The following is a 23029-nucleotide window of genomic DNA, read 5'->3' on the forward strand; positions in this document are numbered from 1 at the left end:
CTAAGGCCCTCAATTGAAAAATGTCCCCCAACTAATAATTATACAATAAATTTATATATATATATATATATAAGGCTCAAAAAAGCATTTTAAGGATCTAATATGGTAAAAAGTTAATATAATACTCTTTAATTAAGGTCCGCACTTAATAATTGTACAATAAAGGTTATTTTCAAAACAAATTTTAAGACTCTAATATGGTAAAAGTTTAATAAATAGTTTCTAACAAAGGCCCTCAATCATGGTAAAAGTAATTACAAATTGAAAGTCTCATTAATGTTCATATTAAAAAAAAACATCCATAAGTTCTTGAAAAGTTTCACTTATTTACTCTTTTTAAAAGCTCAATTTTTACTTTCATGAAATTAGTCCAACATGCATAATTTTTTCTCTAACGTTTATTTGAATTGAATGTTTTAGAAAATATGAAAAGTCTTCAAAGTGAATAAATTCTTATTGTTTGCATTATGCATAATAGATAGAATTACACCATCGATGAGTAGTTAATGTCCAACAATTTTTTTTCCATATTATGTTCTATTACACATCAATCTTTATATAAATTATTTCCATTTTTCTCTTAATTTTTCTTTAAATCTCATTATTTCATGTCTTAGAATCAAGTGATAAGTTATTCTATATCTAATAAGTTATTAAAGAAAAGTTTTTAAAATATATTTTACAAATAGAAGAAAGTGCTCTAATTGACATATTAAATAAAACAAAACAAAATATAATTATTAAAATAAAATAAAATAAATTTAATTAATATTTAAATATAAGAAAATGGCTTCACTTAAACTTGTTGCCTTAGACCTCAAAATTTATCGAGCCGGCCCTGTCTGTATTGTCTTCCTTCTTCGTGATTCTAACCTAATTTCTACATCTCTGAAAGACTGAACCATGAAGGATTGAAAGTCTGAAACAGTAAGTAACCTAAAGCTCTAAAAGACTGGAAAGCTTTGCCGGTAATATGAATGCCCCTTGATGAGTTAGTGAGGGTGGACAAAGAAAATATTCAGAGGAGTTTAATCGGGGTTAAGGGAAATTTTCGGGGGTTGAAAGGGGGGCAAAACGATGTATTTTTAGACCCAAAATTTTATGGCGTTAAATTTTCACTAAAGCACCATTTTCGCTTTGCCTTTCATCATAGCGGGCAGTTTTGGACAATTTATAAGCGCTCGAGCGCACAACATAAGGGCTCGAGCACAACAACGCTCATGTTCACATCTAGAAGATCAAGCATAGGAATCCAACCAGTCAACATGGTGCGCTCGAGTGCAAAAATTAAGGGCTCGAGCGCATTGTTTCTGCATATGCATGATGGTTGTATAACCAAGAGGATTGTAACTATTGTAATTGGTTTTAATGTTTAATTTCAATTTTGATAAAATACTTATCTTGTCTTAAAAAGTTTTTTATCTTGATTGAACTCATCAAGTGTTATTTTCTATGATTATGAGAATGATAGTTATGTAGGGTGTGTTTGGCAAACATTCGTGATTGTGAAATTTTTGTAGTAAAAGTTTAAATAGTAGTAAAAAGTGATTGAAATGATATAAAGTATATAAAAGTTTGAAATTATTTTATAAAAAAGTGAAAAAATTTTGTTTTGTAATTAATTTTTTATTTAAATAATAATAAAAAATTATTGATGTGATATAAAAAGTGAAAAAAAAAAAAGAGTGTTTTGAATTTGACTTTTTTGGAAGGAATGAAAAAAATAAAGAGAGTTAGAAATGGTTGCCAAACACCCCCGTAATAACTTTCCTTGACACGCGCACAATTAAGATTAGTTGTAAAATTTTCAATTCCCACGATTTCCATCGTCACAATCTTCTCTTCGCCGACATTTCCATTAGCCACAAGATTCCCCGATTCATCTTCCCTTCTATCCTTGTCATCTTCACAGCTCTTCCCGGCGGTAGACTTGTCGCTACTCGAATCTCTGACTCTTACTGGTGTGAGGCATTGTGGTGGTGGTGCGCGTGGTGCCTGTCGTCACTGATCTAGAGGATATATTTTACAGGTAAGATTTTTAGTTGTGGGTTTATTTGAATGTGTGGGTTTGGGTGGAAACTTCTTTGTCCATAAATTTCATTGTTTTTCGTTCAAATTTGTGTAATGCCCATGTGAAAAAGTTGCTCTATTGTATTCTTAGAGCGTGTATATGTACAAAAAATTGGATTAATTTGTCAAATTGTCTTGAGAAAACCCCATAGAAAATTTTGCCTATCATATGTTTGATGAAATGTCTGCAAACAAGACGCAATGGGAAAGATTTGAAGGAGGATAATTTGTTTATTGGATTTGCGTTGGAGTTTCAGAGTTGAAAAGTGCAATACGCAGAAGAATAATCATTAAAGCACTAGCATAGGTTAGTTCATTGGTTAAAGTGTTGTTGCTCTCTGACTCATTTTTGTTCCTTCACTTTATGTTTATGAAAACAAAAGAAATTGCAAATTTGATTGAGTGGCTATCCAGAATGATTATGGTTACATCTAACTTCCTTGAATCTGTGATTTATTCTTTATTTTTTGAAATCTAAAGAGATGAACTTCTACATTAGTCTGTGTAAAAACAAAAATATAAGTGTAAGATTTCTTTCTAAATACCTTTGTCTATCTTGCAGTTTTTATTCTATTCTACATTGGTTCTTCGGCTTCTAAGACTAATGTTTTTTTAGTTCCAATCAAACACCCTAAAACATTTGTGATTGTTAGCAATCCATATATATATATATATATGGGATTTGAATATTGTATGCTTTGGCAAAATGGCAAAGTGAAGTTAATCAACTAAAAGCTCAAGTTACGTAGATGCAAATGACGTATGAGAATCAAGTTACGTAGATGCAAATGGCGCATGAGAAGCAAGAGAGTGAAATGATTGAAATGAGAAAGCTTATTGTCATGCTAATGGAAGGGAATGCGCATAGGGACAATGTGCCGAGCATTATTCCAAACACAACTTTCTTACTTGGGCATATACGTGGGTAGTGGAGCAGGTGATATTTTATTTTAGTTTCATTTCTAAACTAAGAATCACTGAGTTTAAATGTCATGTGACACAATAGAACACAATACTTATTAATTGGCGTAAAGTCATCAACATTATGATTCTCCTCTTGTTGCAGGTGAACACCCAATTGCGGTCGTGACGATGATCAAGCGAAAGATGACGGCGAAAGACAAATCAGAAGGTGTCTTAAGTAACAATATTTAGTTGGACTTATTTTACCAATTTTTGGATTACTAGTAGGTCTCAAATATAAGAAGGTCCTTCCTGCCTATCCATGTACAGACCATTACAGATCTGGGCTTTTGGTTGTTGGAAAGATATCATAATGGAATGGCATCATGCTGTCATATGTACAAAGAATATATTTTGTGTATGTTGTTACATTTCTTCTACGTTTCATTTGTATCATAGTTACTCTTTTTTATCTGATTGAGAAACTGTGGCTGGCTTGTAGATTAAACTGTGATTGATAATGTCATAGCCAAATATATTCAAGGATGATTAGATTGCAAGTTGGGCATTTTTTTGATGAGCTAAGAATCATCAGATCTCAACTGAAGCTTAGGCAGAATTATGCTTGTTCATTTTAATTTATGGTCACGCTCTTAGGGTTCATCTTTTATTGTTATTATTATTATTATTTTTTATATTCTCTTATACCTCATGTGTGACGCCCTGCTTTTTCAAAAAAAACGTAAGTGAAAGTTTTCAATTTTCACGTGACATTACGACGTCATTAAAGTTGAGATTTGACACCGGAATATATATATATATATTTCACTAAAAGACTTGGGAACATAATACAACAGAGCTGACTAAATTACCTCAAAATATAATTAAATATAACCAACATGTTCTCACATAATAATTACATACAAGGCATTAACATATGTGCCACATGCAGCACTAAAAAAATGTAACCATTGTTCAAACCATAGAATATTACATATTAAAAGTCTCATTCCAGTATTATAAACCTAGTAGTCCTGACCTTTCTTCATCCTCCATAAACATGCACATGATTGTGGTTATCACCATCATCCTATATTGAGATCAAGTGAGTCAACTGTATTTAATAATATAATGAAATACTTATCTATTTAAAAGTACATTATGCAACAATATGATGACATTTATATATACATATGCATAATCTCATTTATTCATCTAATTAGCACTTCTCTTGTTTGGAGCCATACCTCCGGTTATCATGTTATTTTAAGCCATACCTCAATTACTGGAGCCTTACCTCATTATTAATAAGTTCATTTATCGGAGCCATACATCCATTGTTGATAAGTTCATTTACCGGAGCTATACCTCCGTTACTAATAAAATCATTAATTAACACAGTAACATGTGCAAATTTCCAAACAACTCGCATACAATAAAATAAAGTAGAAATCACAACATATAGAAACCAGTATCAATCTCAATGAGTAGAATACTCACAATTCTTTGCTTCAAAGAGAGATCCACAGAAATAATAATGGCACAGTTATATACATGTGATCATATATTAGTATAAAATACTAAGAACTTATTTTTACACCTTTATCACTTTCGACTTCAAAACTACTTAACTCAATTTCTAATATCACTTAGATATTATAACATCATATAAAATGGACCTATTGTAATACCACATATTTCATTTGGGCATTATTATGACATTTATTAATTAACAAATAAAGTATCTTTTAAGTTAAAACTGGCATTACCACGGCATTATTATTAAAAACTTATATATTTTTCTTTCAAATAAACATAATAACTTCATTAATATAAACAATGGATTTTATATTTTAAAATATTTGGATAGCACAACGGCATAAATATAAATAATCCTTATTTTAATCTTTATAAAATTGGGCAGAATAACGGCATTAGTGTTACTAGTACTTAAAAATAGTTTTAGAATTTTGAGCGGTGTAACAACGCTTTTATAAAATATTATTTTTTACTCGGACATCACAACAACGTGATTTATCTTTTAAATACGCCACTTGGAATACCCTATTAAAACACAACTTAAAACATTAGATAACTTTTAAAACTTAAAATAATTAAAACTTATAAAACCACAAAACATTAAAACAAATCTTTTTAGCACAAAGGGCCGCAGCCAGTGTAACAACTATCAGTATTCCCAATTTTTTTTTTTCAGTTATCGGTCTCTAGGCTCCTCAATCCAAATTGTCAGTGGGAAAGATCCACCTTGTTACGCTAGTTTGGTTTGGGTTCTTGTTTGGTTTCTTGTGTTAGTTTGGTTGTTTCTCTTCCACCATTCTTATGGTGTTTGTTTGTTGGTTTGTTTCCAAAGTACTTATTAAAAAAAAAGAAAAAAAAAAAAGAAAAAAGAAAAAAAAAAAAAGAGCACTTCAAAACATCATGGATCGGTTGAGAGAGATTTGTTCCCTTTTCTTTTTCTTTTTCTTTTCTCTTTTCTTTTCTTTTCCTAGTTGACCGAGAGAGAAGGGAAGACTTTTTGGAAAGTCCTTTCCCTCTCCTCGTTTCCTTTTCCTTTTTGTCTCTTCCTTATCTTATCCTTTTTATCTCATTTTTCCTCCTTTACCGAACACGCGCGCGCGCGCACGCGCACTCAGATACAAAAACAGAGAAAGGGAGAGAGATGAAAGATCTTACCCACGGTGAGAGTTACTATATTGGGCTGTGAAACAGGGGAGGTTTGAGAGAGTTTTTGAAACTTAACTTGTACTGGCCGAAGGGGAGGAACAAGGGAAGAGTTTCTGAGATTCTTTTACAATGACTAAAACAGGAAGGAAGAAGGTTTCTACACTTTCTTCTTCGCTGTTTTAAGAGGAAGAAATTGAGAGAGAAAGGAGAAGAAACCACACTGCTGCTGTAAAGGACCGAAAGAGGGAAACACAAAGAAGGTTGAGAGCTTTCTCCCTTCTTCCTGACGTTCTATTTAAGAAGGAACTAAGGCTGCTGTGATTAAAACAGAGGAGAAGAGAGTTTCTGCCTTGACAGAAAAAGAGAGAAATAGAGAGAGAGGTAGACAGGGCCGACCCGATATATTTGGGGACTTAGGCGAAAAGTTTAACTGAAGCCTTTTATTTAAAATTAAATATAAATTAAATATTATTTAATTTAAAATTATATTTTTATTTAAAATGCATTTTTTTCACTTTTTGGGATGCAAAATTACTTATTAAATTTTTATATTCAAGTTTTTTTAACATTTATTTTTCAATTGATAATATGGCTAATCCATTTAATCTTTCTTGTGACATTATTGATCTTAGGTAGGATTTTATTAATTTTAATTTTGAAAAACTTCTTTCTGCAGAAGCAATTGTAACTAATATTGTCAATAAAATTCTATAAACGATACTTGTATTTGGAAAAGAATCAAATATTTTTATATAATTTAATGTGTCAATTGGAACACTTTCTTCTATTTGTAAAATTTCTGTTAAAACTTTTAGTTCTGAAAATAAATCTAAGCCATCAATATCATCTTTTAGAAAACCTTCAAGATTAAGACATTTTATTTTATTTTATTTTTTTTGTTTTGTTTTGTTTTTTTTTTTTGAAGTTCTTCATATTCAAAAGCATATTTTCTAGTAGACATCTATAACTAAAAGCAATTACAAATTAAATAAATACGATTTATATATATATATAATGACTATAATAAAATAAATTAAAAAATAGAACAAGAAAACCCGATTTGTCAAAGATTGAATTCTCCTTAGGCATCGTTTGGTTTGCGGATTAGACCCATGGAAAGGAATAGCTATTCCTACGGAATAGCTATTTTTTTGTTTGGTTGTATATTATTTAAGGGAATAGTTATTCCCACGGAATAGCTATTCCCTTACGAAGAGGAATAGGTATTCCACTCAAAAAGGAGTGGAATACCTATTCCTTTCCTATGGGAATAAATTAAATTCGTCTTTTGCCCAAAAACCCCAACCTTCTCAACACCCAAGTCTCTTATCCCTCTCTCTCTCTCTGTTTCTCAACTCATGGTGTGTTTTGATACGAAATTTTGACAATAAAATATAATTCTGATTCTACTTTTTTCAGAAATAAATCATATTTTATTCAACTTTTTAAAAAACAAATTATATTTTATTCAACTTTTTATAAACAAATCATATTTTATTCAATTTTTTCTAAAAAGTCAAATTTCAAAATTCGCAAACAAAATAAGAATTTAATTCTGATTTCAAAAATTCATCACTCAAGTGCACCATCAATATCTTTCTCCATCTCTGCAATTATATTCTCATCCCCCTCTCTCTGTTTCTCAACCCAACTTAATTTGTTGTGGGGTAGTCTTTCTTCTTCTTTTTTTTTTTTTCCTCCTCCTATGATTTAGCCTATAGTAGATGTAGCAAAACGAGTACCTCTTAATATCGGGAGGACTCTAATTGCCTTGCGGAGGTTTGAGAAAAACTTTATAAGCAAAGAACGAATGTTTGTTACTGAAAAACAAATAAAAAATAATAAAATAAAAAGGGCTTTGTAGATGATTTATTTTTTTATGATGATTATGTTTTTTTTTTTTTTTTTTTTTTTTTTTCTCTTATAAATTATTTTACTTTGTAAGCAAAGAATGAATGTTTGTTGCTGGAAAACAAATAAAAAAGAATAAAATAAAAAGGGCTTTGCAGATGATCTATTTTTTTTTATGATGGTGATATGATGATTATGTGTGTGTGTGTGTGTGTTTTTTTTTTTTTTTTTTCCTTATAAATCATTTTGTAGCGTAATTGTATATGAAAAAAAAAAAAAAAAAAAAAGAAGCTATGAACTCTATGAAATTAAAAAAAAAAAAAAAAAACAAAAAAGGTCATAGTATGATTGTTTATGTTTCTTAAATAAAGAAAAAAAAAAATGTCCTCAAGAATATAAATTATATTTGTATTATAAGGGTATTTTAGAAAATTTGATTATAATATAATTCCATTCACCAATGTATTGCACTGTACCAAACAAAAGAATACATATGCAATGTTCTATTCCACCGTTACAACCAAACAAAAGAATAGGAATAGTTATTCCATTCCACTTTCATCTATTCCCATGAATAGTTATTCCTTTTCCTAATGGAATAGACATTCCGCAAACCAAACGAGGCCTTAATCTTTATGATAGGATTATCTTACACTTTTAACCTGCACAAAAAAAGACAAATTAATATAAAAATATTTCCTAAAATCAAATAAAAAAATTAATGCAATTGATTGATTGAGTAGATATGGAATGATTTTAAGGACTTGAATAGTAAGTTATAGGGAAAGAATGAAAATGGAGAAAGAAGAGAAAAATTCAAATTTTGAATAAAATTGACTTGAATATAGAACTTGAAATAAAAAAGAAAAAAAAAAAAGAAAAAAAAAAGAGAAACTTATGTAGACTCTAACACATGAACGTTGGATGTAGCTTAAAAAAGAAAATAAAAAAAAAAAAATAGAGGAACGTTGGGCGTGCTGCGTACAGGACTTTCCATCTTCAATATCTGAGGCTTTCCATTTTTCAAAAAATCTTTCCATCTTCTTTCATTCTTAGCATTTAATTTTATTTTTTTTTCATCCTAAACGTTGGGCGTAAAGGACAATCTACTTAATTATGTCTTTTTTTTTTTTTTTTTTTCTTAATGAGACTTTCCATCTTCATTGATTTTTCCTAAATTGGAGCCTTATTAATTTTATTTTTACCAGATTTTGGGGTCTTATTAATTTTATTTTTAGTTTTTTACCATGTTTTGAAGCCTTATTAAAGCGTATTGATGACAATTAAAGTTTTTATTTTTTAAAAAAATTATTAATAATTTTTTATTAGGGGCCTTATTAAATTGGGGGCCTTAGGCGACCGCCTAATTCGCCTAAGGCCCCAGCCGGCCCTGGAGCTAGAGAAAGATGACCGAAGAAGAAGAAAAGAGGGAGTCTGTGATATAAATAGATTTGGACGACCAAGATTGCTCCATTTTAATCGTATCCAACGGTTGAGAGAGATTGGAGATAAGAGATATTTTTTTCTAAAAATCGGAGAGATGTTCGGTGCATGAATCTGCATCTGTAGAACGTTTGGTTGAGCGCATAATGTCCTTGCGATTGAGCACAACGTGCCGAGAGCCAGTGTCGGGGCTGAGCGTTTCTTCAACGTGTGTAGGCTGCTGGGTCTTTTTAAGCATGTGGGCAGGGTTGTAAGTTTCTTCAATGTGGGCTGGGTGTCTATTATTTTATATGGGCTGGGTTGGGTTTTCATTTGAACTAAAAACCATCGATGAATAATGATGATTTTTTATAAAAATTAGAGACTCATTGATTAATAATGTTGTATATGAAGTTTTGTCAAATAAATATTTAATCTCATAAATATCTATTTTAAAAAGTGATGAATATTTATTCCATAAATATTCATATTTATTCTATTTTTATTTTAGGTTTTAAATTCTATTTTAAGACGTTATATTTTTATGTCTTAAAATTTGAGGCGACAAATATACAGTCCTGCAATATTTGAGAAACGATAATAAATTGTTCATATTCCTGTAACTTTTAATATATATGTCGTGAAGAATAGTATTGGGGTTTCTTTTTGGTTGGGATGTCCTTTTGAACATTTCAAGTATCTGACAAAGTAACATGTTTTGCAGATTACTGCCCCAGATGACTAGTTATCCGATTTGTGGGTTATTTCTTATTTCTTTTCCTTACTTTTTCTTTCAGTAAAATATCTAGTAATAAGAAGCTTTGTATGCTGAAAACATGTGTTTTAGAAGGTCCGACCCGTTCATAAAGATTGCAGGTCAGGGTTTTGTAACCTTTTTTTTTTTTTTTTCGTTTTTGTTTTGGTGTAGGGCATAGTTGAAGAGAGAGCCAAGGGATTTGTGCTCATCTTTTTGGAAGAAGCTGATCGAGGGGTCCAAAATACGAATTAGGATCCTCTCCGGTTGTACTTCAACTGGAGATGAGCCAGTTAGTTGTGAGTAAGGGTATTTTGGTAATTTCACACAATATGAAATTACCAAAATACTCCTATGTATAACCAATTGGCTCCTCTCCAGTTGGACCCAACTGGAGAGGATCCAAGTCCCCAAAATACACCCATCCATTCGAATTTGTGCTCATCTTTTGTAATTAAGGAATTGAAGCTATGGTACTATGAGTACACTGCTTTTAGGTGTTTTCTTATTTTGAAACAATGGTTTTTTTAATAGCATATATAAAATTGGGAATGGTTTTGTTTTGGATTTAGTTGAAACATTGGATGAATGTAATTGTTAGCAATCTAATTATAGTATTTTGTCCATATGATTTTGTTTTCAATTAAGTTATTTTGCAGATGTTTTATCATGATGTGAAAACATATTTAAAAAGGGGGGAAATTTCATAAAATAACCATTTTTTTTTTTTTTTGGTTCAAAGAAAATTTTGTTTGTTGAATGTTGATGACGTTTACTGAGTAAACGACATAAATTTGCGACACTTGCACAGAAAATGTCATAAAACTTTAACATCCTTTATACATTAGGTGTTACAAAATAATGACGTTTGATACATAAGCGTCGTAAAATTTTAATGTCTTCTATACCGAAGGTGTCACAAAATAATGATATTTATTATATAAGCGTCGCCCAAAAAACGAGTCCTTTATTAAAAAGAAAAAAAAAAGACATTATTGTAATTTATGACGTTTACGGAAGAAGCGTTGTTAAAAAAAAATTATGATGCTTACGGAAAAAGCGTTGTTCAAAAAAATTCCAGACTTGTGGTAGCACGACACTTAGCAAGCATTGCGAAATAAATGACACCAACTAATTCGTGACGCTTTTTTAGTGAAAAATTTCATTTAAAAAAACGTCATTAAATGCCCCCCCTTCCACCCCCTTTTTTTTTTTTTTTTTTTTTTTTTTTGTAGGGAGTGTTTGATAGGCTATGCCTAGGGAAGACGAATCGTGCCACAACATAGTTTAGTGTAGCTTTTTGGTAAATGATTCGTGCTAACCTAAGATGAGTTATGATGATTCCTTGATTGTTTGTAACCAAATTAAGAGATTTGATAATCCATGCCTAGAGAAGACGTATTGTGCCCCAAATTAGAGGTAGGTCGACAATTCGTGCCAACAGATGATGGTGCTTGACAAACACACACTAGTCATATTATGAATAGAATGAATTTTCTTTGTTAAATACAATATCCTTTGTTACGAGATTAGTGGTAAAATCAATTCCCTATCAACTACTCTCATTTATTTGCATTTCAGTTTATGTTTCAGCATTTAGTTTCAAAACAAAAAGAACAAATCATTTTTTCGTTGAGTTAAGTTAGAATAAATTTTGTTAAGACTTGATAACAAAACCAACTCAATCCTTGAGGATCAACACCTTCTCTATAGTCCAATTCTACTATTACAAAATTGGATGATCTTATCATGATCGATTAAACTAATACACAAGGATTGATCAGATGTTTTTATCATGATTAATCATACTAATGCACAAGGGTAATACAAAAATTCATAGGGTTACGATTGATTGGAGTATTGCACAATGATCGATCAGGCTATTGGTCGGTTGTTCGATCGGACAACCGATCGTTTGTTCGATCGGACGATTGATCGGTTGATCGATTGATCCTACGATCCTATCACAATTAATCAGACTAATGCACTAGGATCAATCAGATGTTCGGTCAAACCAACAATCCTATCACGATCAATCCTACGATCCTATCACGATCTATCAGAGTAATGCACTAGGATCGATAGTGATTAATGATCGGTCTTATGCACAAGGATCGTTCGGATGGTCTTATCACAATTGATCGAACTAATGAACAATCATCGATCAGATGTTTGTATTATGATTGACCATTATATAATGCACAAGGATAATAAAAAAAATCCATAGAGTGATGATTAATCGAAATTGCCGCAAAAGGATCGATTGGATGTTCTTATCATGATTGATCGGACTAGGATAATAAAAATGCCATAGAGTTACAATTGATTGGACTAGTGCATAAGGATCGATCAATCCTATCACGATCGATCTTATGATCTATTATAATTGATCGGACTAGTACATTATGATCGATCGGACATTCGATCGAACCTTTATTGTGTTAATCAGTCGAACTCTATCATGATTGATCAGACTAATGCACTAAAAAGGTTATACATTAGATCATTTTCTTGTGTTAATGATACAGTTAACCAAGTCTAGAATCCAATGCAGTAGGATTGATCGTGAAGAAAATAATTAATATAGATACATACATGCTTATATATATCTTAAAAAATTAGAAAGCAGTGTATATATATTAAATAAGAATAAAATAGAAAATTCGCTAGTAATATATATATATATATATATATATATAAAATGTATAGGTTTAAGAGGAAAATATGTTTTTTATATGCTAATATAATTCTAATAGGATAATATCTTTATTATTAATAATTTTTTAAAGTGTCAAGTATTAGCGGTGATTGTCAAAAGTCGCCGCTAATATCTTTCCACAACAGGCTGCCTCTTAAAAAAATCTTGCCAAGTTATTAATGGCAATCGTCAAAAGTAGCTGCTAATAATTGACTATTAATAGGGCCTTCTAACTGTTGCCGCTAATATCTTTCCACAACAGCCCGTGCATTGGAAAAAAAATCCCGCCAAGTTAATGTCAATTGGATTGAATACCTCTCTTTGTGAGGGTTGTCGTATTATATAGAAAATAAACCGTAATTACAATGCTGAATATCCACAATTACATAATTCTAAAAAACTAAAGAAGGCAACTATAATCAACCTATAATTACAGAATATTTACAGCTATCATTAAGGCTAAATATAAGCTGAATAAAATATATGTTAGATGTATCGAACTAACATCCCCCCTCAAATTTGATGCTGATCGATCAAGAAGCATCAATTTGCCAGCAAGAAATTGATGGCGATGTCGTGTCATGGCCTTCGTGAAGATGTCAACGAGCTGGAGATTAGTAGAAATATGAGGAAGAGTTATAACTCAAGTGTCCATGGCTTCCCAAGTAGAATGACAGTCTACTTCAATATGCTTGGTACGCTCATGGTAAAAGGATTAGCAACTATTTGAATGGCACTAGTATTATCAGCATGAAGACAGGGACGGATTTAAGGGGGGGCTGGCAGGGGCCATGGCCCCCCCTCAATTCCAAAAAGCAACAAAAAAAAATTAGGTAAAAAGAAATTGTAAGGTAAAAAAAAAAAAAAAAATTTAGCCTATTGGCCCCTACCAATAATTTTTTTGGGCCCTTGGCCCCTGCCCATAAGAGTTTCTGACTCCGTCCCTGCATGAAGAGGAGTAGAATCAGATTGAGAAAAACCAAGCTCAGCCAGAAGCCCACGTAACCTGACAATCTCAGAACAAGCAGCAAACATTGCCCAAGATTCAGCTTCAGTAGAGGATTTAGAAACGTGAGCTTGTTTCGTACTTTTCCAAGGATCAAAGAATCACCAAGAAACATGCACTAACCCTTGACGGACTGTCGAGTATCGGACATCTGACCCAATCAACATCACTATAAGTAACAAGGTGAAGCGGAGAGCCAGTTGGAAAGAACAACCCACGGCCAGGTGACCCCCGAAGATATCAAATAATACGGCGAATAGCAGCTAAATGAAGGTGGCGTGGAGTTTGGATAAACTGGCTAACCTGCTGGACAACGAAGGAAATATTAGGTTGAGTAATAGTCAAATAGTTCAAGCTCCCTACCAACTATCGAAACATAGTGGGATCAACAAGAAAATCATCCTCCTCACTTCGATATTTCACATTGACCTCCATATGAGTATCCACCGAAGGCAAATCCTGAAGACCAGCCAAACCAATCAAATCCTAGGTATATTTGTGTTGATTCAAGAATATACCCGAAGAATCCGTGTGCACTTCCAAACCCAAAAAATATGTAAGAAGACGAAGGTCTTTCATATGAAAAGAAGCCTGAAGATTATGCTTGAGGTGGGAAATCAAGTTGGAGTCAATGCCAGTAATGACAATATCATCCACATATACAAGTAAAAGAACGAGACCTGTCGGAGTCTTGCACAGAAACAAAGAGGAGTCATATTGGGTTTGAACAAAGGAGATGTGAAATAAAGTAGACCTGAATTTTTCAAACCACGCACGTGGATCCTGTTTTAAGCCATAAAGAGACCACTTTAACTTACACGGAGCGGAAGACGGAGTAGAGAACAAACCCAGAGGAGGAGTCATGTAAACATCCTCTTTGAGATCACCATGAAGAAAAACATTTTTGATGTCCATCTGGTGAAAAGTGGCCAGCCACTATAATCATCTTCGCCATCGGAGCAAATGTCTCCTCATAGTCCACCCCATATACTTGCATGTTCCCAAGGGAAACTAATCGTGCCTTATACCGGTCCAGAGTTCCATCAGAACAGAGCTTAATTGAAAAAACACATTTACAACTGATGGCTTTAACAATATAGGGGCAAGGAACTACATCCCATGTATGATTGTCCTGAAGTGCCTGAAGTTCCTCCTCCATCGCTTTTCGCCAATATTCATGTTTAACAGTCTCTGAAAAGCATGTAGGAATGGAAATAGAGGACAAAGTAGTGTTAAAAGAAGTGTCGTAATAACCATATCGATTAGGAGGACGTGATACTCGGGCAAATCATCAAGGACTAGGCTCAGGGGGCATGGGAGAACTTATCGGATCTGTCTCGGAGGACATGTCAATCTCATGAGAAGTTGTCGGAGCAGTTTCAGATGAAGGTTTAGCCTTGGGAACGGTCAAAGTCAGTCGACGTCGAGTATACACAATTCCAGGTTTAAATCGTTCAGGGAGAGGAGTCAATTCATCAAAATAAGGTAGAATACTAATCTCAGGCAATGACTCAACATAGGTAGAAAAGAGACATTGATTCTCAAAGAAAACAACATTATGCGATATACGAAATTTGTTAGCACACGAATCATAGCAAACATATACTTTGTGTGAAAGGATATAACCCATAAAGGCACATTTAATAGACTGAGCAGAGAGTTTGTGACGTTCATGAGGAGGTAAACGAACGAAACAAACAAATCCAAAAGTATGCAGGATTAAGATAGCTAGGATGCGGATGGTATAAACGGTGATAAAGAGAATCAAAATTCAAGACCTGAAAGGGCAGCCGATTAATTAAGTAAACTACAGTAGATAATGCCTCAACCCAAAATTTAGAAGAAATATATGATTCAAGCAATAAGGTGCGAACAACATCCAAGAGATGTCGGTTATTTCGCTGGGCTCGCCCATTTTGCTGAGGTGTATAAGACAAGAGTACTGAGAGACAATGCCTTTGTGATGTAAGAAATCATGAAACTCGTGGGACATGTATTCTCCACCAGAATCAGACCTCAACATCTTAATACATGTAGAAAATTGGTTCTTAATATATACGACAAAGGTCTGAAAAACAGATAGGACCTCAGATTTGGCCAGAAGAAAATAGACCCAAGTATATCGACTGAAATCATCTATAAATGTCACAAACTATTTATATCGAGCATGGGAAATTACAGGAGAAATGCACCAGACATCACTATGCACAATATCAAAGCATTTTGTAGCACAACTACCATGAGAAGGAAACGAAAGAGACTTATTCTTACCAAGTTTGTATACAGAACAATAAAATGACAAGTATTTAAAAACATGTTCTTTATTACCTAACAAACCAAAATTTAACATATGAGACAAAATAACAGAGTTTGGATGGCCCAAACGTTTGTGTCATACTTTACTCGGAGTATTAACTGTCATACAAGCCAAAGATAAACTACTAGGAATAGAAAATTGCAATGGAAAGAGTCTGCCAACTTTAGGCCCCTTTGAGAGTATCTTCTCCGACACCTGATCCTGCACAAGACAACCATCACGAGAAAAATGGACATCACAATTTTTCTCAACTAACTGGCCAACCAAAATAAGATTATTAGATAGTTCAGAAGATACATAAACATCTGTGAATGAATGATTGATATTTCTTATTTCATTAATAGCTAAATGACTCCCATTAGCTACTTGAATTTGGGATGCACCATGATGTGGACGAACATTGCACAACGTATCAATTGATTTGGTCATATGATTGGATGCAGTAGAATCAATAAGCCAAGACTTATGTGAAGTATTACTTTGAAGCCCTAACGTAGAAAATGCTGACATAATCATCTGCTGGACCATCTCAAAGGTAAGGGTAGAAGATCTGGTTGTAGGCAAAGAAGCTGAGGACACCCCTGGAGCAAAATAAGTGTTCAATGTAGCCTGATAAGGGGTAGCGCGACGATTGGGAGGCCGAGTGGGACATTCTTTGATAAAGTGGCCTTATTTCTTACAGTAGTTACAAATTTTCTTTGCACAGTTGGTAGCAATATGACCATACTCCTTGCAGCCGAAGCACTGGACCTTGCACATATTCTTACCCTTCCCTCTCCCGTAGACTGCATAGGCAACATGATTCGGGTTGGCGATCTGCTGGAACGTAGCCTGTGTGAGAAGATGCTGCTCCTCGCAAAGCAATTATCCAAAACAAACATCCAAAGATGGTGAAGGATCTCAGTTCACTAAATTTGAGGGAGTAGCCTTAAATTTAGGGACCAATTTCATCAGAAATTGATCTCTCTTGCTCTGCTCATGAACAACCTGAACAGCAAAGATAGATGCAGCAAGTACCTTCTCATAAACCACATCAGAGAATTCTCCCCATAAATTCTAAAAACCAGAAAAATATTCCTGAATGGAGAGATTGCCTTGAGTGTAACTGCAATCTCATATTCCAACTGAAATCTATGTACGGTATTATCCTGGTGATAAACCTTCAGCAAGTACTCCCTCATAGTCTGCGCAATCTTATAGGCCCTTAAATTGAGCACAATAAGAGGATCAACATACCTTAAAATCCAGGACATCACACGTGCATTCTTCACCTTCCACTTGGCCAACTCCTTAGGCTCCGTAGGAGCTGGATCACTACCATCAATCTGGCCCCACAATTCTTTTCTAGTAACAAATAAGCGAAACTGGAATTCCCAAAGAGAGTAATTTTTTCCAGTAAAACACACCCCAAAAGAATCACCCGAAGACATGATTAAACCCAATAAAATTGAATCATAAAATATAAAACCTGATTCACCAGAAACAACAGCCACCACAGACTGCTGAAAACAATGTCGAAAAACACTCCAAAACTGTACAGATCGTCGGAATTGCTCCTGTCCACCACAAACCGTCGGAACTGCTCCAAAAGTTGGCATAGAACCTTCCGATACCTACCAAGAATCTGACCGGAAACCCAGGAACCATCCAAGCACCAGGAACCTTCCACGCTCACCGCACCAGAATCTGACTGGAAATGTAGCACCCACCAGAAACTGTTGCTAACAACATGAAATTGAGCAGAAACCTAGCACCCACCAGAAACCCACCGTAAACCCAGCAGGAACTGCCAACAATCACCAAACTCTAGAAACTGTCGACTACCCAGGAAATTACCAAAAAAAAAAACCCACCGAAATCCTACAGCAACACTCTGCTACTTACTGACAGAGTTCACCTCTATTTGATTTATCAAGAGCAAAAAAATAAAAAATAAAAAAATAAAATTGAACAACCCTAATTTAGATGAGGGCTCTGATACCATGTCAATTGGATTGAATACCTCTCTTTGTGAGGGTTGTATTATATAGAAAATAAACCGTAGTTACAATGCTGAATATCAACAATTACATGATTCTAGGAAACCAAATAAGGCAACTATAATCAACCTATAATTACAGAATATCTACAGCTATCATTAAGGCTGAATATAAGCTGAATAAAATATATGCTAGTTGTATCTAACTAACAGTTATTAGCGGTGACCACAAAGTTGACGCTAATAATAATGCTTTTGTATATTAGCGTCGACTATTAGTGGCGACTTTGATTTCGCTGCAAATAAACGATTATTAGCAGCCACTTTGAGGTCACAGCTAAAAAGTTGGACACTAATGAAGCCGATTCTTATAATGAGGCTTTGGCGGAGGAGGCTTTGTTTACGGAGGATATTGCAAAAATTGAAAGTTTGAGAAACCTTACAATTGTTTGGTAATAATAGGGGATCGACTAAATATACTTTTTCTAACCAAAAAAAAAAAAAAAAAAGCAAATTTGAGTTTTTCTCTAATTACGTAGCAACTTGCTACTTTCTTTATAAATCATGGCAACTAGATGAAATGTACAATAAAATTAGCACTGAAAAGGCAAGGAAGCTTAAGATTAAATGAAATCAGTAAGGATCTTTTACTGTTTGGAAGAGGTGTGCCATCAAGGAAGTGCTTGATCAAAGAAAGTCCTCTGGCTGGCTGGAAGCTTGGCACTTGATGCCCTGCGTCTCTCACTGTCACGAATGTTAGGTCTCCCTCATACACTTCTGTGTACCCACCAACCTGTGACACAAACCCAATCATTGAAGAAATTAATTAACTATATATGCTAAGAAAAGAAATAGACAAAAGAGAAGTAATTAATTTATACCTCTCCCATGAGGAACCAAGGATGCCAATTAGTCTTCACAGGAAGCTTCAATTTGTCTAGAGAGTACTTTGTTGAAGTAACAGGTATCCTTCCATCAGTGTCGCCACTGTATTTCATCCAATACATCATTTTAATAGTATAAGAGTTTACTAATAGCATACTCAATTACGCACCCACAAACTAATGAACAATAGCAACAACGACAACAACAATTAGAAAATATAAATGATAATGACAATTAATGAAGTTTTATTTACCTAAAAACCCAAACTCTGAGACCATTGGCCATGAACTCTTGGAGAAGGGGAAGGATGGTCGAAGGGCTATCTAACCAGTTACCAATGATATCACTGCATGGCTCCCAGTCATGTGTAAGTTTAGTTACATTGGCATGAATGGCTGCTTGAACATCAGGTCGGTTTAGATAAGCATACACATAATAGTCGCTACATGGATCAAAATTTAGTATCTGCACAACAAAAAATAATTAATCCAACTTTTATATTTATTTTTTTCCAAAGAATATATATGTCATTTAATGATTTAAATAAGTTAAGTTTACTTCATTTTACAAAAAAAAAAAAAAAAAAAAAAAAAACAGACAACTTATAAAACTTTTGAGGCCTAAGTTCATCACCTCTTTCTGAAAAAAATAAATAAAAAATAAAAAAATTACTATACTAAATCCTATTTTAAGATCAATGCATCATAACGATCTAGCTAGTGCATTACATTACCCTATTCAAAAAAAAATTTTACTATAATAACTTTTTTTTTTTTTTTTAGCTAAGTCAAATTTTGGGTACACATTTTAAGAACTGTTTGGATCCTAGGGAAGCATATCATAAAGGAAAGATGCCCTGAGCCCGAAATTAGGGTCTTTATTCAAATCTTGTTCTTAAGACCATCACTTACTTCTTTCTTTCTTTTGTTTCCCTTTTTTTTTAAAAAAAAAAAAAAAAAAAAAAAAAAATTCCCTTCAATTCCTCTCATTCTTTACAAACCAAAATGGAGGATATATCTATACATCTATATTTTCTTTACAAACCAAAATGAAGCATATTTTCTTTAGGTGAACCTTTTTTATACCTCCTATACACTTAAGATCTCTCCTTCTAATAAACCATTATCACTTTTTTTTTCCTAGTCAAAATTTTATTACTTTTGTAAACCTCTTTTATATGTATATACTTAATGTCTCTCCTAGATCTTTGATACTTGTTAATTAAAAGAGAGAAACTGTCACTTACAGAAGCTTTTTTGGGCCGGGCTGTGACATTGGTAGAAAAACAGAGGGGAGCATAGATGTTGTAGATATTAATGTTGTCAATATTCGGGTCGACTGCATCAACGGCTGCATTGCATTCACTTGACTGATTGCCGGCTTTGGGTGAGAAATCACAGTATTTTTGTATTTGAGACACAACTCTGTCCGGAACGAGTGCATGTGTTGCAAAGTAATCATACATTCCTCGTTCATCTGTTTCATCATTGATTACTGCATTTCCAATCTGCAATATGTTGAACCTATTAGCTTTTTGATCAGCATTTCTAAAAATAAAATAATTAAGAGCTGATTTTTATTGTCACATCATTTTAGTTGTATAACATATATATAAAAATTTATTAAATAGCGTAGTATTTAAAAGTTACAAACTTTTCAATATATGATTTTATAAAATGAGAAAATAAAAATTAGTTGTAAACTTCCACTTTCATCTAGTCGACACTTTTGCACCATCCAATGTGGACAGGGCAATGCGTCAACACTAGCCCAAAGAGAGCAAAAGCTTCCATGGTCCATGCACGGAACAAGCCTTTTTCTTTTGGAAGGTAGGTAGGTGGAAATTCTTTCAGTTCGACGTATATTCTTAAAGCATGTGATTTTTACATTCAGTTTCAGAACAAGTGATAATATTTATCCTTAAAGCATATTATTCTCGCATGCACGTTAAAAATACACATGCTCTAAAGATTTTTATCAATTTTATATACTCGGTGAAAGAAACGTCATTTAACTCAGTTTGACAAAAAAAAAAAAAAAACTCGATCTCATTTCCTTTTTGTTTATCTATTTATTCATGGATCCGAAATTCCAAATTAATCTTCAACAGTTTGTTCCGGGCTGGCTGTAGACACTTGTTTGAATAGATGGGTCCTTAAAGACTATTATATTACTATTCAACTTACTAACATTTGAGACAACAAAATTACCGACCCCTCGGAATCATTTTCGCTATCAACAAATGTAGCACAGGAAGTGGGTGATGGGCTGAATGTGACCCAGATGGACCAGAGATTAGCCCAATTTGTTCATATATTTCTGGTGCCAAATAATGACGGCTGAAACAAAATGATGACAAACTAGAGGGCATAAAACAAAAGAAACTTGACAAACTATCAACAATTTTGCACCACAGGAAGTGGTCAGTGGACCAGCAGAAGCCCAATTTTTGAACTAACGATAAATTCTATTCCTTAATATATACATGTGAAAAGTAGTTTATGGGGGTGCCAATAACGTTAAGCCCCCCGGCCAACACTCGTAGACGAAGTACTGGAGCAAGCTCCTTGTTAATTAAACCCTCTTCCGGCTTTTCTGTGGTGCTCAGGCCGGCATGTTATATTTGGATTGTTGATGTCTGTTTTCTTCTTTTGAATGCCATGGGTGGTTGTCTAAAACATAAGTTTAAGCTTCTAAGAGAGGAAAGGAAAAATTGTTGCAAGATGTGATCCTTTAACTTCATTTAAGAAAGAACGTTTTGAGTTGACTGCCCATTGTTCATCTTGTTTTAGCATGTGAAAAGCAGTTTTCCCATCAAATAAATAGCATTTCACACATCATGAAGCCAAAGTAATAATGTGACCCTATAAAGTAATTAGTTTCGGATCGATCAAGAAAATCATATATATATATATATATATATATAGTCCTTTTAAAGTTATAGTGCAAATGTGGTTAGTTTATTTTCGTTGTTACAAAAGGTATTTTAGTAACCTAGAAACACTATGTAGTGTTGAGGCATTGCATGTACCTTGACAAGGACTTTAATTAAGAATTTGAGTGAAGAGTTTGTGTCGCCTTATAAAGTTAGTCCTACATGCATTTAAAAAATAAATTTTCCACATGAGTTGGGCGGATTATAAATTTAAGGAAAACCTTGACTTATCCTTTTAGAGTTATAATTCAAATGTAACTAGCATTTTTCCTAGATTGTTACAAACCCACTACTATACGCTATTTCCTAAAGACAAAAAAGGTTGGTTTGGTATGCCTAATATTGTCATGGGTTTAGGTCCACTTCTACAGGTTGGACCAAGTGTAAGTTTCATATAATTTTCTTTGTTAACGTTGAATTATCGGTTATCTGATTCATGTACAGTTATGTTTTGTATTTTTATTTATTTATTTCCTTTTTTTTTCAAGTATTCTGCTTAGAAAATACTCAAATTTTTCTTATATAAAGACATGTCTTTATTATTTTGGAATCAAGTTTTGAAGTATCAATTAAATTTAAATCTTTCAGAGTTATTTCTTCTGTTTGTTTATTTGAGAAAATTATGGTATTTCTCTTTCCTATTTGTAATTATTTTCTCTCTTCATGAATTCTTTTTTCAATCTTTAATTCTTAGTTTCTACGTTGTGAGAACAATCTTAGTTCTGCTCCGCGTCATTATCTCAAAAGTTTATATTGATAAAAAAAAATTATAAATTTAATTAAATTTTATTAATATGAAACCTTAAGAGAAAGACAAGAAAAATGGAAGCAACAATGAGTAATATAACTATAGTTTGCTAACTTCCAAGTTAATTAATTTCCATGATTTCTTCCTGTTGAAAAGCTAAGCTAACCACTTTCCTGTTATGATTTCTAATTATTTGCTATAGAGCTTGAACTTTCCAATTATTGGCCTATATGGAGAGAGAGAGAGAGAGACTTACAATGATCCCCTTGAGGTTGATAATGGTCCTATTAGCCTTTTTGTTGTGATGAAGAATGGTGTGTGCAAGTTGAGGAACATAATGCCCAGCATAACTTTCTCCAGAAATATAAAAAGGACGATTCTTGTACTCAGGAAATCTCTCTAGCCAATTAACCAAAAACAAATAATTATCTGCTGCAGTGATTCTGTCTCCCATTTTATCATAATCCGATGTCGTATTGGAGTAAGAATATCCTACCCCAGCAGGTGACTCAAGGAACAGAACATTAGCAGCTGAAGAGAAAATTCCAAAACAAAAATTAGAATTGAAACCAAAGAAGAAAAGAAAATCTAAACTCACCATATTTTTCATTAAAAATAATACAACAAATGTCATTAAATAAAAAAATTTACCATAATTCCAAGAAAATTTATTTTTGAAAAGTGTTTTGCCATCGCTACGCACGCGAAATGGACCTAGCTCTTGCATTGCTCCATATGCAAGAGACGAACAACCTGGGCCTATACAGACAGTAATTA

The 23029-nt window shown here is 33.2% G+C and overlaps 1 protein-coding gene and 1 long non-coding RNA gene across 2 annotated transcripts; one reads left to right on the forward strand and one right to left on the reverse strand.

Annotated features, from left to right (window-relative positions):
* The first annotated feature begins 1764 nt into the window (after positions 1-1764).
* On the forward strand, positions 1765-3533 carry LOC133879734 (uncharacterized). The gene is made up of 3 exons (XR_009902142.1): positions 1765-2029; positions 2820-3007; positions 3137-3533. It is a non-coding gene; the product is annotated as an uncharacterized LOC133879734 (long non-coding RNA).
* A 12215-nt stretch (positions 3534-15748) lies between these two features.
* On the reverse strand, positions 15749-23029 carry LOC133879732 (serine carboxypeptidase-like 40). The gene is made up of 7 exons (XM_062318451.1): positions 22904-23029; positions 22509-22783; positions 19816-20076; positions 18823-19034; positions 18566-18671; positions 18336-18477; positions 15749-15907 (listed from the first exon to the last, which is right to left on the reverse strand). Exons 1-7 carry the CDS (start codon positions 22977-22979, stop codon positions 15870-15872), a joined length of 1110 nt encoding a protein of 369 aa, XP_062174435.1. The 5' UTR covers positions 22980-23029; the 3' UTR covers positions 15749-15869.

The sequence above is a fragment of the Alnus glutinosa genome, chromosome 10 (genome assembly GCF_958979055.1).
Source record: "Alnus glutinosa chromosome 10, dhAlnGlut1.1, whole genome shotgun sequence".
NCBI lineage: Eukaryota > Viridiplantae > Streptophyta > Magnoliopsida > Fagales > Betulaceae > Alnus > Alnus glutinosa.